Below are 15,965 nucleotides of genomic sequence, written 5' to 3' on the forward strand. Positions count from 1 at the left end.
GTCGTGGTTTTCTGTTAATACAGTCACTAAAACATCAGAACTCTATTCCTCACAGGTCTCATGCTTGCAGGAAATGTGCTCACTGTTGCTATGGAACGCATGCAAGCCTGTGAAGAGAGAAACAATCATCGGCCGTGACTTTTTACCAAGTTAGCTGAAACATTTGCCTTCAGATTAGGACTGACAAGTCAGTAACATGCTGTAGGAAGGTGGTGAGGAGAGGGTTATCTGAAGTGACCTCTTCCAGCCTTAACACAGCTCCCTACATAGCAACTGTTACTGGGCAGGGCTGGCTTTGCTCACAAAAGAACTAATTTCCCCCGTACTAGTTACACAGTGTCACAGCATTTTTAATGCTCTCTTTTTGTAGTTGCCTATGTCAACCAGGGCTAAGGAGATTTTAAGAGCAGTACAATAGCTTGTGTTTCAGATATTTGAATCACAATAAAGCCAGCACAGGTGGTAAGGAATTGGCAAAAAACCTGAAGGAGCCTCTGCCCTGGAAGTCATTTTAACTCACAGTTCCTCTCCAGCCAGTTGTCATCCACTGCAGATAATTATTCCTACACTGAAGATGAAATTGAGAAGAGTAGAACATAAGACGTTGTGTTGGTGCTGTTTGCTTTTCCTCCAGATGCATAAGGGAAACTGTGCTTTCACTTGTGGAGTGAACAAATTCTGTTAGTGATGTAGGGATTTTTGGGTGGGTTTTTTTTTCCCCTTTAATACCTATCAAGGTCTGGGCCCCTCAGTTCAAGGACAGGGAGCTGCTGGAGAGAGTTCAGCGCAGGGCCACGAAGATAATGAAGGGAAGGGAGCATCTTTCATCCTATGCTGAAAGGCTAAGGGAGCTGGGGCTCTTCAGCTTGGAGGAGACTGAGGGGTGACCTCATTCATGTTTACAAATACATAAAGGGTGGGTGTCAGGAGGATGGAGCCAGGCTGTTCTCAGTGATGGCCAATGATAGGACAAGGGGCAATGGGTACAAGCTGGAACAGAAGAGGTTCCAAAGAAACACAAGGAAGAATCTCTTCCCTGTTCAGGTGAGGGAGCACTGGAAGGGGCTGCCCAGATGGGCTGTGGAGTCTCCTTCTCTGGAGACATTCAAACCCACCTGGATGAGTTCCTGTGTGACCTACTCTAGGTGGTCCTGCTCTGGCAGGGGGGTTGGGCTGGATGAGCTTTTGAGGTCCCTTCCAACCCTTAACATTCTGTGGTTCAATACATACATACTTTTTATGATATAAATCAGGAACTTAGAACAGCAAATGCCAGTATTGATAACTCACTAATTTACTACATTCTTCTCTATTTGCACTGCTTTACCTCCTTTTTATACATAATTTTTGTAGTGTTTAATTACCTGTACAGCAGGTGCCATAAAGAAATATGGAGAAACTCCTTCATAATAAGAACAAGTGTAAGCACCCTTCCTTTAACCTGGGCGGTTCTAAACTGATCTGGCAAACAGGATTTGACTCAGCCAACAGATAAAGAGGCTCCATCTCCAACTAGACCCTGCTCCACTGATCACAACTCTCTGCCTCCTTCCCTTCTTTCTGCACAGCATGTGCTAGTTCTGAGTATTTGAACACTTCACCTGGAAATTCTGTCACCAGCCAAAAGGAATGCAGTTTTTTCACCTGCAATTTTTGGGTTTGCCCAGGACCTTGCTGTGGTGAGGCAGCTATGATCAAACAGGGGAATATGCTTTTAAAGGCTGTAGAAATGGTATTTTTTACAACTTTATCAAAGGCAGAGCTCCCTTCCCGCTCAAAAAGGAGGCAGCCAAACCAAGTCCCAGATGAACTTAGGATAGAGGTAACTATAAAACAAGAACAGGTGAAAAAGAAATCACAGGTTCAAAGTGAAGGATTTAGAAGGAGATAGAGAGAAAACCTGTAGAGCAACTGATGTCCCTCCAGGCAGCTGGTCACCCTTTTTATCTTCAGTAACAAAATATTTCAGTAGGAAAACCCACAGCAATTCCCAGAGTGGATAAGCAGATGTCCCTGCATGTTCTTCCTCCTTTGGCCAGACAGAAGCCACTTTGGACAGAAGAGGTCTCTCAGCTTCCTGAGAGCCCCGGATGGGGCTGTAAATATGAAGAGATGAATGGAAAAATGCCACCGGAATGTTAATAAGGGTCCGTGGTGGAAAAAGCACAGGGCCTGGTATGTGCCCTCTCACATGTTTTGTAGTTTGGTTAATGGGGTACTGACTAGGAAACCTCAGGAGGAACAACCCCATGCACCAGTACAGGCTGGGAACTGATACTGTTAATTACCAACAGATCAAGATACCAACTTTCTCTAGAACTACATTAAAGTGAGTTGTAGTGAGCTGGGGGGTTGGTCTCTTCTCTCCATCAGTGAATGATAGGAACAAGACAAAATGGGTTCAAGTGGCACTAAGGGGAGGTTTAGATTGGACATTAGGAAGAACTTGTTCACTGAGAGAGTTGTTAACCACTGGAATGGGCTGCCCAGGGAGGTGGTGGTGTCACTATCCCTGGAGATATTTAACTGCCATACAGATGAGGTGCTGAGGGACATGGTTTAGTGATGAGCTTGGCAGTATGAGGTGACTGGTTGGACCCAATGATCTTAAAGTTCTTTTCCAGCCATAATGATTTTATGATTCTTTTCACACACAATACATTATGCTCTCTGTTTAAAAAATGAAAGACAAGCCTGTTTTCACCTAATCAAAGCAAAGAGAGAAATGAGCTCAATTAACATGTATATTTTTAAGGCATTTAGCAGCCTTGACTGTACGCCCAAGTTAATTTCACATCTTCTGGCAAACTGTGGGGATCACAGACAACCATGCTTAAAGTCACTTTTATGCTTTGCATATATCTTAATTGCAATTTATTTGTACAGGCATAACAATTTACAAAGGAACCTAACTTGGAATAAATAGCAAGAGAGACATTTATCCATTATTTCAATGATAGAGAAAAAAAACCCAGTTATTTGCCTTGAAAAGTTCCGTGGATTGATTTGCTGATTTCCTTCCTTACGTTGTCAGTCCCACTTGGAAGTTTTCCTCCTCATATAGCTGGAGCCCTCACTGTCGATGGCTTCATAGAGATCCTTTTTATTCTCTACTGTTGCATGCAAATAACCAAGGTAGGCCACGCAGAGGGTAATTGCTATGAGTCCAAATGCCATCACAGGTTTGTTCTGACAAGGAAAAAAACCCAATAGTACAATGTTTTTAGTCAAAATGGTTTTCATTCAACTCAAAAACTGCATTCTTCTATCTTAGCTTAGAAAGTGAACAGTAAAGGGCTGCTCACTGCAAAAATAATTGCCTTCTGAGAACTGATCCAAATGACTTTAATAAGTAGCAAGAAGAGAGACTCCATTCCCTGACAGCAAAAAGAATTCCATTTGAAAAAGAAGACTCTTTCTGGAGACTGAACATCACATTGCCTGGTGCTGTTTTTTTGCTGGCTGCAGGCCAATAAAGGTGACTACTACAGACTTCTAACAGAACCAGCTTGAGAGTTGGGCAGAGAGGAACCTCATGAGGTTGAACAAGGACAAGTGCAGAGTCCTGCAGCTGGGAAGGAACAACCCCATGCACCAGTACAGGCTGGGGATTGACCTGCTGAAGAGCAGCTCTGCAGACAGAGACCTGGCAGTGCTGGTTGATAACAAACTGAACACGAGTCAGCAATGTGCCCTCATGGCCAAGAAGGCCAATGGCATCCTGGGTTGCAGCAAGAAGAGTGTGGGCAGCAGCTCAAGGGAGGTTCTCCTCTGCCCTGGTGAGGCAGGAATCCTGTGTCTAGTTCTGGGCTCCTCAGCTCAAGAGGGACAGGGAACTGCTGGAGAGAGTCCAGCACAGGGCCACCAAGATGCTCAGGGGACTGGAACATCTTTCTTACGAGGAAAGGCTGCGGGAACTGGGGCTGTTTAGCCCGGAGGAGACTGAGGGAGGACCTCATTAATACTTAGAAGTATTTGACAGGTGGATGTCTAGAGGATGGGGCAACACTTTTTTCTGTAGTCTTCAATGACAGGACAAGGGGTAATGGGATGAAGCTGGAACAGAAAAAGTTCCATTTAAACATAAGGAAAAACTGTTTCACTGTGAGGGAGTCCCGGCACAGGCTGCCCAGGGAAGGTGTGGTGTCTCCTCTGGAGGTTTTTAAAACCCACCTGGACATGTTTCTGTGTGACCTGATGTAAGTGGGCCTGCTTCTGCAGGGGGGTTGGACTAGATGATGTCTAAAGGTCTCTTCCAACCCCTACCATTCTGTGATTCTTGCCAAGCAACTTTGATTATATTCCTCTAAACCAGCTCATGTACAATCATCACAAAATCTGCTTTTACTATATGCACAAGTTTTCATCCAGTCTTGCTGGGTTCTGCAAGCATAAATAAAACCTAGTATCATCAACTTTAATTACAGAAGAAAACAAAAAATCCAAACTATTGAAAAGCTACCAAAAATCACCTCCTTTAATATCAAAAAGCTTGCATCTTATGATTTATTCCCTTTTAAAGAAGACTCCTATTACTTCAACTGACAAAAGACATCAGTAATATGCCTGTAAATAGCCTTTCTGTAAGCAGCTTGTCGAGGTACAAAAGAATCAAGACAATATAACAGTGATATAAATGCTGGAATAAGCAATGTATTGTTCTGGGCTCTTCACAATCAGTGGAAGAAAAGCAAAATCACTTCTAGTTATGTTACTGAGTGTTTTGCATAACAAATGATAGTTACATAATGCACACAGACTTGTGATGGTTCTTACAAAGCAACCATGTCTCTCCAAGCACATCTAGTTTCTCTCAGAATGAGCCTCTTACGGGTTTAATGAAAAGCTCTGGGTTCACGGCTCGGAAAAGCATAGTTGTCTGTACACTCCTCAGTCCTGGTTTTCTCTCTTTGGGTGTTTCATTTTCATTTGGATGTTTGGCAGAAGGCATTTTCACTTATGTTAAATAATTCCTAAAAGCAGAATGGAAAAGAGATGTTGTTTTTATACAAAACCTGAAAGAACTGCATTCACTGAATACAAGTTTACAACACTCAGCTTGTCTTCTTACAGCATGAATTTTAGTTTGTGCAGATATTAACAATTGCCCTTGGTGTTACTCAGCATTCATAGCTTAGGCACACTCATTTTCTATCTTGGGAATCCTAAAATGAACTTTTGGAGATGTACAACTTTAGACAGCAAATATAAGCTTCCTGGTAACGGGCTTGGCAGTTGTGCACTTGCCTTTGGCCTAATGCTTTAGCTACCTGTGGACTGAGCAGCAGTCTCCACCCCACCGTCTTAAAAAGACAATTTCCCTAAAAAGGGAAATTTTAACTTATTCTTTGTTTAACTTTACACATGCTCATGCCCATGCCATGTTGTAACACAGACATTCTATCCATGCAACCCAGCAGCTCTAGCTCGGGTCTCACTTTTACACACAGTCACCTGCAAGATGCTGCCTGAGTAAACCTGACCATTTAAATAGGAGAAAAAACTATGTCAGTGTTGAGGTGAGGGAGCGCTGGAACAAGCTGCCCAGGGAGGGTGTGGAGGCTCCTCTGGAGGTCTTAAAAACCTGTCTGGACATGTTCCTGTGTGACCTGATCTACGCGGACCTGCTGTACCAGGCGGGTTGGACCAGATCTCTAAAGCTGCCTTCCAACCCCTACTATGTGGTTCTATGAAAAGGTGCCCGTGGTTAATCCTGTTTACAGAGGGGCAGAGCAGACACGGTGCTATGGACCCTTCCGTGCCCAGCAGCGTACATAAGCGGAGCACAGCCCTGGGCCTAGGGGGGTGATTCACAAACCCAGCGTGGCAACCGCCCGGGACACCGCGGGGAGGTCAGGGCAGCGAGGAGCTCGGCGCTGACGGCGACAACCAGGGCACAGGGAACCACCAGGCACACAGTGGCACATCGCCAGGCCACACTCCAGGCGAGCCGGACAGAAACCTTCCCCGGGCTGTGAGGGGGCTCCCAACTCCCTCGCTGCCGCCTTTAGGCCGCGGACGAAGCTTCCCACGGGGAAAAGCCTGAGACATAACGAGCGAGGCAGAGCTGCCGCTGCCCGCGCTCCAGCGGCGCCTCAGCAGAGGCGGAACCACGGCGAGGGCCGCGCGCCCCCTCGGCCCCACAGGCCCCCTCGGCCCCACAGGCCCCCTCGGCCCCACAGGCCCCCTCGGCCCCACAGGCCCCCCCGGCCCCACAGGCCCCCTCGGCCCCACAGGCCCCCTCGGCCCCACAGGCCCCCTCGGCCCCGGCGCCCGTACTCACTCACCCCGAGCCGCCAGCGCCGCCTCCCCGCGGGAGGAGCGAAACGGGACGAGGCTGCGCCTGCGCACTTTCGCCCCCGCCTGGACCGGAGGCCGCCGGGAGGGGTGGGAGAACTCCCGGGCTCCATTCGGCCCCGCGCGGCCAGGCACGACCCCTCAAGGGCCGGCGGAGCGCTGTGGTGCGTTCTCCTCGGGTGAGGGGCCAGCGCTGCTCTGCAAACACAGCTCCGAGTAGTACGCGGGCGGTGAGGGAAGAAGCGGGTTCGGTGGGACCTCAGCGCCCGGGCCGCCCCAGCACCCTGCCGCAGGCGTTGGCTCCCGGTAGCGACCGGACCCCCACAGTCCATCAGCTCCCCGAGGGCTTTCCGTGCTCGGGCTGGCACTAGTAACGCTTTAAACGTGAGGAATGGAAACAGAAGCGTTGGGATTGCTCTGCACGTTGATCCCAAGTGCCAGGGCTGGGAAGGGACGTTTCGTGGGGAGACGGATCTCTGGAGGCACAGTCATTTCATCAGACAAATAACGCTTTAAGCATCCAGTTTCCTGGGATTTGGAGCTCAACTCAAGATTTCAGGCATCTGGAAACTTCTGGTTACGTAAACGGTGTGTTTTTGTTTTCTGCTATTAAGTGAACTTAATAAAATTACCTGGAGCCCAGAGGAAACAATTGCATCTGCCTGCTCGTGCCTCCCTTTCTGTCTCTCCTGACTTTGATGCCATTGGCAGTTTCAGCTGTGTTAGAAAGAAGACTAGAAATTTAATGTTTTGGGGAAAAAAACATGATACCTGGAAGGTAGGGAAAGACCAAGATCAGTGCTCCTGTAGGTAACGAGTGGGCGGAACTGAGGTGTGATGAGCCATGTTACAAAGATTTATCTGCAGAGATCTGGTGGATTAGTACATAGACAGCTGTGGGCTCAGCAACCCCAGCTCACGCTTCTCCATAGCTGGAGGGTGTGTGAGGGGAGCATCTGGTTATTGCAGCTGTGGAGGCAGACGGAGACAAACCTAAATGTATCCAGACTCTCAGAACCACTTGCTCCTTGTTTGCTTTTGCAGTCATCAAAATGAGGTGTTCTTGTTTTCTTTGGAAGATGGCAAGGTAATAAAATACCACAGGTTAGCTTGTTCCTTCTAAATCCAGATAAAATATATAAAGGTGGGTGAGGTTTTTTTTGCTGTGTTTGAATATCACAAAGTGAGAAAAATAGTAGGGAAAGTAGTTTGGGTGTCAAGAGAGGACTGAGTGTTATAGCTGTGTTTTCTGTCAGCATTTAATTCACAGCATACCATCTGCTAATCAGGTAGCTATTGCTGTGGCAGCATATGCCACACAGCTGATTTGTTTGAAGTCTGTTGAGCAGAAAGGTCACTTCTGAGCAAAGGTTCAGGCTCGTGAGGGTTTTATGGTTTTTGGGAGGGTTTTGTTGATGTTTGTGTAATTGAAAGAAGATGATGCAAGGTTTTTGCATGAGCATTGGTTTTGGGGAAGGTAGCTTGGTTGTCTTGAGGAAAGGGGGAGTTTGTACGGTACTGTAGATGTTCTGCATACATCTCCCAAGTAAGCCATTGTAGATGGGAATAATCCCATGTACCAGTACAGGTTGGGGAATGAACTCTTAGAGCGTAGTGTAGGGGAAAGGGAGCTGAGGGTGCTGGTGGGCAGCAGGATGAGCATGAGCCAGCAATGTGCCCTCGTGGGCAAGAAGGCCAATGGCATCCTGGGATGTATTAGAAAGGCTGTGGGCAATAGGTGGAGAGAGGTTCTCCTTCCCCTCTATTCTGCCCTCTTGAGACTGCATCTGGAATCTTGTGTCCAGTTCTGGGCTCCTCAGTTCAAGGACAGGCAGCTGCTGGAGAGAGTTCAGTGCAGGGCCACAAAGGTGATGAAGGGAGTGGAGCATCTCCCTTCTGATGAAAGGCTGAGGGAGCTGAGGCTCTTCAGCTTGGAGGAGACTGAGGGGTGACCTCATTGATGTTTACAAATACATAAAGGGCAGATGTCAGGAGCATGGAGCCAGGCTGTTCTCAGTGATGGCCAATGATAGGACAAGGAGCAACAGGTACAAGCTGGTACAGAAGAGGTTCCAAAGAAACACAAGGAAGAATCTCTTCCCTGTTCAGGTGAGGGAGCACTGGAAGGGGCTGCCCAGATGGGTTGTGGAGTCTCCTTCTCTGGAGACATTCAAACCCACCTGGCTGAGTTCCTGTGTGACCTACTCTAGGTGGTCCTGCTCTGGCAGGGGGGTTGGGCTGGATGAGCTTTTGAGGTCCCTTCCAACCCTTGAGATTCTGTGATCCTGTGAATGCAAAACGTTTGTATCACCACAAGGAGAAGTGTGCTCGCTTATCAGCACCTGTGCCCCCTCCCAGCAGTTACTGGCATTAACTGATCCCATCCACACAGATAAATCTTCAGACTCAAAGCCAGACAGAGTCATGATGGTGTTTGCCAGGTTGTGGTAGGATGTGTTTATGGCAGAGCATATAGTGGCAGCAAAGATTGTTAGATTGCTGCTGGTTCTCTGCACTTCCCTTCTTTCTTATGAAAGACAAGCAACTCCCAGACATCATTGGTAGGGGAAGAAATCATACACAGTACAAAGAACACCATGGTCTGGAGAAAATATCCTCCATATGAAGAGCTGAGGGATAAGACTTTATGCTTAGAAAGCAGGGCACAGAGGGTTGTGCCAACGGGGCTGGGTTTTGATGTGAATGCTGGTATTTAACATATGTTGAGCAGGTGCTGAACAATCAGATTAACTCTGCAGTGAAAAAAATCGTGGACTCCTTACTGTTTCTAGTTTTGCTTTAGGACTGTGGGAAAGTATCTTATTTAATCTTTAATATGAATATTATGTTGCTGTTGTCTCACCCAACAGCATGTTGAAATACTCAGTCCGTCAAGGCTTATAAAGTTGCCTGGCGTGTTTTTATAGGAGAGACTTTCTAGAAGGTAGAACATCTGTGGTATTTCTAAGTCACCCATCCTCTTAATACTTGAGTATCCCTCTGAGAAAGTAACCATGCCCAGAAAAAAACCCCTTCCTTTTCCAAACCTGAAGCTTTTACTGAGGTTTGTTTTCCTTTTAAACAACTTCCTTGGGGATTCTGCGTGCGGTGTTGTGCTGGATGCCGTGGCCACCCGGAGCTTAATGGCGGTTTGCGCTTTACTCGAGACTCGCCTCATCGTTGGAGCTGCAGAAGAGCCTCTGCAGGGAACAGAGCAAACTCCGGTGCTGTGTCCCGCAGCCACCGCTAAGGTGCGGTAGCCAGCGCTGCGGGGACCGCGCAGCAGCACCGTGCCTCCGCCTGTCACCGGTCACCTCACAGCTGCCGCCTGGTGCCAGTGCCACACAAGCTTCTCCTTGTCTTCAAAGTAAAGACAGGATGCCTCAAGCTAAGCGATAAGCTTATCTCTACTTTAGAGACACGATCACCGAGCCTTTGTGGACAGAGCAAATTCCTTTTGCCTCAGCATTAGGACTTCAGCACTGGTGTGACTGGTAGTGGGAGACACAGTTTCCATCGCCTGCTTCTTGGGGTTTTCCTACATGAATGTGTAGTGTTTATTTGCATTCCTGTCCTGCCTGAGTTTTGCAATGTTTTATACACTGTGGGTTTCATGATATTTTAGTTAGACTTTTCAATTGGAATGTTTTTTTGTCCTGAACAAGTCTGGGGGAGACGGGAAAGCCAAAATTAGGAATTACAAGTACTTCCTCTGCTTTCCTTACAGCTGGGTGTGGGGGGAGCCATTATTGTGCTGAGGCATGTGGAACTGTTGCCACATTAAGGCTATAAATGCAGAAGAAACAAACAGGTCTCCAGCTAGACAGAAGTGACACCGAGAGCTTTTTGTCTGCTTGTTGCTCCGCTCGTGTCAGTCTCAGGAGCCCTTCTGCTGCTTTTCAGCTACTGTTGCTCGTTTGTATCATTCCCATTGAAAGAAAGGAGAGGTTTCAGACAGCAGCATGCAGTGGTTGGAACCCTACCACTGACAGTCCAGGACAATTTTAAGGCAGAATGTGTTTTAAAACCAAAAATCTGAGTCAATCTTCTGTGTTTCGTAATGCTGTGTATGTCTTCTGTAACACTTGTTAGCCAGCTGAGAGACAAACAAATCACCCAGACCTGCTCTCCAGCAAAGGTTAAAGCCATTGAGATTCTTTGGATACTGATCAAGCTTATAAATCTCTTTGACTGAATTCAGCATGGAAGGGGAAAGGCGCTTTGTTTGATTCTCCTTTCATTAACAAGCAGGCAAATGGTTTCTGACTGGGAACAGAATAACATCAAAATCCAAAGCATCCCCCCTGGAAAGGAAAAGCTAGTTTCTACTAAAAAGGAAGAGCAGAGAAACATGGGCAGCACTGAATTTACTCCCTACAGCAATACACAGCCAGATACCTCAAAATAGGCTTCAAAGACAAACTCGAGGTAATCTAAGACTGCATCTCCAAAAGGAGGGGGCAAGGGGAGACCTGTTTTCACTTGTGGTTGCTGTAGCCTTCCTTGCATGAGGACTCAGGGCTGCAGAGCCTTGGAGCACACTGCTTTTCCTCCCTGGTCCACATGAAAACTAACACTGTCAGAAAGGAAAACAGAATGAAGTTTAGTTTTCAGTTGAGTGAGTGAGACAGCCTGATGTAAGCAGGCAAGGCAGTGGGGAAGGCAGTTGGAAGTAGGGGCATAGGCAGGCACTAACCTCTGCCTGCAGCCCTGGGGTTCCCAACCAGCTGAAGCTATGATGAGTTAGAACGTTTCAGCTGGTGCCTTCACTGGTCGAGGCACCTTTCAGATCTCAGGCAGGGAAGGCCACAGAGGGTAGAAGTTTCACAGGTTTAAGAGAGTGAACTCTGTAGTGTGGGTCTCTGACACCCTGTAGTCTGGAGCTCTTCAGATTTTCTGCACCTTTCAGTTGTCTTTTAGTATATAAATACCACCACATAATGGAATACAGCACTGAGTGGCAGTATCCAATGTTTATATACTGGATATGATGGGGCTTTAACTCTGGGTATCATAAAGATGCTTAAAGAGCTTTGATGTTTAAGCAATGGGATTGTAACCACACAGTTCCAGTTAATAAAGAATGGGCTGTTGGGGCTTTTTGTTTTTCTGTCTCTACAGGACAGCTACAATTGCTCAGATGCCTTTCATGCCTTAATCAAATTTAGATTTAAAATTCAATATTAGCTTTCTCAGTAATCACAATATTCCAAGAGTGATTTTGGCCTTTGATTTACTGATGTGGAACTGAACTTTATTTAGCCAGTGTGGCTTTTGTCAGGCATTCAGCAGAGGCACTGAGAGGAAGGTGCTCTCCTGGCAGGCAGCTCCCTCCAGCAGGCAGCTGGGAGGCTTTGTGGCACCTGCAGTCATCCTCTGAAGGCATCAGCATCTCTGGGGACAGTACCAAGGCACATGTGTTAGGCTATGGGATACTCCCTTCTCCATAAAAACTACTGAACATTCACAGATAAAAGCCATAGTAAATTTAAGCTAAATAAATGTCAGTGTCAGTAAATTATGCCATGAAGAATTAATTCAAGAGGCAAGGAGTTCAGTCTTTCTGAACTCATCTTTTGTTTTGTAATGCTAATCAGCAGTGTAGCCACATCAGAGGTAAAAATGACTGATGCTTGACAAGATGCGTACGGCAGGACATAAACACTTATTCCATTGCTTAGTTATCAAAAATAAAGTTATGGGCTTTCTGGTGGGGAGTGGCTCAGCTGCCCAGTCCAATGTGGGAATTGATTAGTCTGTACAGCAGCCAAAATACATTTTAATAACAAAAGCCAGGCTTCAGTTTCTTGAGAAGCTCACTGTAACTTAAAGTTAACTTTAAGTTAAGTTACTACAGTTAAGTTAACTGTAACTTAAGTTGAAAGACCTGTCTGAACATTCATGTAATATATTGTTAGGAGCAATGTGTCTTTAGTGGATAATATACTTGCCCAAGAGAACTCAAAATACAAATCTGCTGTAAAATGTCAAAGAGCAAACGGGGTGAGAGTTAAGGCTCTAAGGTCAGTTAGGTGATTTCAGAAGGTTACCATAATTCCATACAGCAGTTTCAAGTTTTTCACACGGTCAGTTATCCTGAGGAAAGTGTAGAAGCCATTCTGTGGAGGGCTGGCAAGAGTCAGGAAGCATTTCGTGAGAGCCTTTCTTGCTACTTTGCTATTGCAGTGAAGTTGATATAGAAAAGAGAGCATAAGTTGGATAAGATGAAAGTTAATGAGGCATCATCTGAAATGCAGAGAGAGACCTGGGTGTCCTGGTTGATAATGAGCTAACCATGAGCCAGCAATGTGCCCTTGTGGCCAAGAAGGCCAATGGCAGCCTGGGATACATCAAGAAGAGTGTGGGCAGCAGGGCAAGGGAGGTTCTGCTCCCCCTCTCCTCTGCCCTGGTGAGGCCTCATCTGGAGTCCTGTGTCCAGTTCTGGGCTCCTCAGCTCAAGAGGGACAGGGAACTGCTGGAGAGAGGCCAGTACAGGGCCACCAAGATGATCAGGGGACTGGAGCATCTTTCATACGAGGAAAGGCTGCGGGAACTGGGGCTGTTTAGACTGGGAAAGAGGAGACTGAGGTGGTACCTTGTTAATACTTATAAGTATTTAACTTAAAAGATGATGTCAAGAGAATGGAGTGGCAGTTTTTTCTTTCTGTCTCCAGGGACAGGACAAGGGGTAACAGGCACAAGCTGAAACACAAAAAGTTGCATATAAACATAAGGAAAAACTTCTTTCCCTGTTGAGGTGAGGGAGCCCTGGCACAGGCTGCCCAGGGAGGGTGTGGAGGCTCCTTCTCTGGAGGTTTTCAAAACCTGCCTGGACATGTTCCTGTGTGACCTGATCTAGGTGGGACCTGCTTCTACAGGGGGATTGGACTAGATGATCTCTAAAGGCCCCTTCCAACCCTACCATTTTGTGATTCGTGTAGGTACAGGCTGTGAAAAGCAGGCACTTCGTTGGGAGTCTTCAGTACATGATTATGCAAGATTGACATGGTCAAATGACTTCTTGGCTTGCAAGTGCACAGGCTACACTGGCCTCACAGAGGGTCACTGCTCAGTGCTGCTGCTTTGGATGCCCCAGCACATGTGTCCTCAGGTTGTGCCGTGGCTAATGTGAAAGCACAAAGCAGCATCCGAGCCGGTGCCCTTGAGCACCCGAAAGATGCAGATAAAGCCTGTGACTTTAAACAACAGCCGTGGTTTCCTCGTGTCTTTCTGATGATACAAGCCACACCATGGTTCTGGTTTGAACAGTGTGCCAGGAGAGGTGATCAAGTTTCACTCGTTTAGTTTACGTTACCCAAGAGACGAGCAGTTTCCATTTTGGCGGCTTAGAGCAATAACTCCCTTTCTGGGAAATGAAGCGTTGGTTGCTAATGCCGGGAGAAAGCTGGGATCCAGCTGTACTCAGTCACTGAGGCGCAGGTATGTCAGAGTTTCTTGTTATGAAATATAGTTTTGCAGAATGAGAAGTTGTTTTTCTAATGTCAAACAGGCTCAGTAACAGCCTTTGTGCAAGTGTCCCATCAGCCAGCAGATATAATCCTTCCCTTGCGCTATTATCTTACTTTACTGAGGAGTTACAGACTGTGGTGTGGCTACTGAGGATCACTGTTGAAGGGGAAAGATTTTGACTTTGTCCATTCGTTGTTTTTTATATGTTGACAAAAGCGTTATAACAGTATCCTGCATAGAGCAGGAACAGTTATTAATGAAGATCATTTGCTGCAGAGGCAGTTTTTGTTGGCATCGGGAGAGCTTGGGAGAGATGAGTTATCTGTTTGGTGTGAAAGCCAGCAATGTGCCCTCGTGGCCAAGAAGGCCAATGGCAGCTTGGGATGCATCAAGAAGAGTGTGGCCAGCAGGTCAAGGGAGATTCTGCTCCCCCTCTACTCTGCCCTGATGAAGCCTCATCTGGAGTCCTGTGTCCAGTTCTGGGCTCCTCAGCTCAAGAGGGACAGGCAACTGCTGGAGAGAGTCCAGCACAGGGTCAGCAAGATGATCAGGGAATTGTAGCATCTTCCTTACAAGGAAAGGCTGCAGGAACTGGGGCTGTTTAGTCTGGAAGAGACTGAGGGGTGATCTTATTAACATTTATAAATATCTAAATGGTGGGTGTCAGGAGGTTGGGACATCCCTTTTTTTGATGGTATCTAGCAACAAGAGATAATGGGATGAAGATGAAACACAAAAAGTTCCACTTAAACATAAGAAAAAACTATTTCAGTGTGAGGTGAGGGAGCCCTGGCACAGGCTGCCCAGGGAGGGTGTGGAGGCTCCTTCTCTGGAGGTCTTCAAGACACACCTGGACATGTTCCTGTGTGACCTGAGCAGGGGGATTGGACTGGATGATCTCTAAAGGTCCCTTCCAACCCCTACCATTCTGTGATTCTATGAAAGTGGTAAGAAATGCAGTGGTAGTTGTATAGGTCAAATACAGACACCCTGACTTAAAAAAAAGGGAAAAGTTATTTTGCCTATTTCTGAGTTTATTTATTTTTTCTTTTAATTACACAGTTTACCAAAGTAACAAAGCAAACAGTGAAATGTGTCTGCCCTCTCTGAAAATCCCATTCATTGCTGCAGAGAAGAGACCACAGCAATTAGCAGCTGGCAAAGCATCACTCTCAGCAGCTGCTGGGTTCTGAAGTGGTGTTTGCGGTTCCCAGAAACACAAAACAAGATGGGATTTTGACACCACTGGCTATAAAAAAAGGATGCCAAGCGTGCTTAAGGTTACAAAGCCTACTGAAGATGTAGTTTAGAAGTGATATTTTCAGAGAGGACAATGTTTGGCAGTGGAGATCCTAAAGCTGAGAAAGGAAGATTTGTCCCAAGCCACTGCAGATACCTGTGTGGAAGTCAGGTGTAAAGGCCAAACCAACCAGCTCTGCTCCAGTGTTAAATGACCAACTGAACCCTCTCCCATCTACCTTTTTATTTCCTTCCTGTAGTCAGTTGGCAAATAGATACCTAGGCTGATGTTTTTATCATAGAGTCATAGAATCACAGAATGGTAGGGTTGGAAGGGATCTTTAGACATCATCTAGTCCAACCCTCCTGCCAAAGCAGGTTCACCTGGATCAGGTCACACAGGAACACATCCAGGAAGGTTTTGAAGACCTCCAGAGAAGGAGCCTCCACAAACCACATGTGTATTTTAAGCATTCTTTAATTGTTTGTGGAATTCTACATTTAATATCACAGTACCCAGAGGTTTATCTCCCAATGTATTAGAGGGCATATTTCTTGCTCTGAGGAATTAGAGGTTAATAATAGTCATGAAACAGTGAGAGGTTAGAATCAGTAAGCTAAGGAAGATGAAAGCAAGGGACGGGGCTATGAGAGACTGTGGCTCTTTTCTTAGCTCTGCTTCTGATGTGCTGAGTGACACTGGATAAACCACATCACCTCTCCAGTGAATACCTCCTCCTCCACAGCACATGTGTTTTCTCTGTCTAGATTGTTGATGTTTCAAGGAGAGGACTCCATTTCTTATGATAAGTTAATGAAGGGTTTATGCCAATGGAGTTCAGTGTAAAGTGTCTGTAGATTACTTTTAATCCACCTAGATCAAGTTACACAGGAACGTGTCCATGTGGGTCTTGAAGACCTCCAGAGAAGGAGCCTCCACACCCTCTGGGCAGCCTGTG

At 46.5% G+C, this 15,965-nt stretch overlaps 2 protein-coding genes across 4 annotated transcripts in view; one reads left to right on the forward strand and one right to left on the reverse strand.

Moving 5' to 3' along the window:
* GJB7 (gap junction protein beta 7) overlaps positions 1-15,965 on the forward strand; it is a 45,495-nt gene that overhangs the window by 21,789 nt on the left and 7,741 nt on the right. The window lies entirely within an intron of this gene.
* Positions 43-6,329, reverse strand: SMIM8 (small integral membrane protein 8). Of its 3 annotated transcripts, XM_061989920.1 has the most exons (4): positions 6,288-6,329; positions 4,832-4,973; positions 2,984-3,189; positions 43-107 (listed from the first exon to the last, which is right to left on the reverse strand). In XM_061989920.1, exons 2-3 carry the CDS (start codon positions 4,949-4,951, stop codon positions 3,031-3,033), a joined length of 279 nt encoding a protein of 92 aa, XP_061845904.1. In that variant the 5' UTR covers positions 4,952-4,973; positions 6,288-6,329; the 3' UTR covers positions 43-107; positions 2,984-3,030. The 3 variants fall into 3 exon arrangements, with proteins under 3 accessions (XP_061845904.1, XP_010196809.1, XP_061845903.1); XM_061989919.1 differs by lacking the exon at positions 43-107 and having other exon boundaries at positions 2,751-3,189; XM_010198507.2 differs by lacking the exons at positions 43-107; positions 6,288-6,329 and having other exon boundaries at positions 2,750-3,189; positions 4,832-4,952.

This window comes from Colius striatus, chromosome 2 (assembly GCF_028858725.1).
Source record: "Colius striatus isolate bColStr4 chromosome 2, bColStr4.1.hap1, whole genome shotgun sequence".
In the NCBI taxonomy this organism is placed as follows: domain Eukaryota; kingdom Metazoa; phylum Chordata; class Aves; order Coliiformes; family Coliidae; genus Colius; species Colius striatus.

Coding starts and splice junctions, on each gene's coding strand:
- SMIM8 (XM_061989920.1), bottom strand. CDS start 4,951: ATGCCTTCTGCCAAACATCCAAATGAAAATGAAACACCCAAAGAGAGA. Junction 3,190..4,831: donor CAGAGCTTTTCATTAAACCC/GTAAGAGGCTCA, acceptor TTTCCTTGTCAG/AACAAACCTGTGATGGCATT.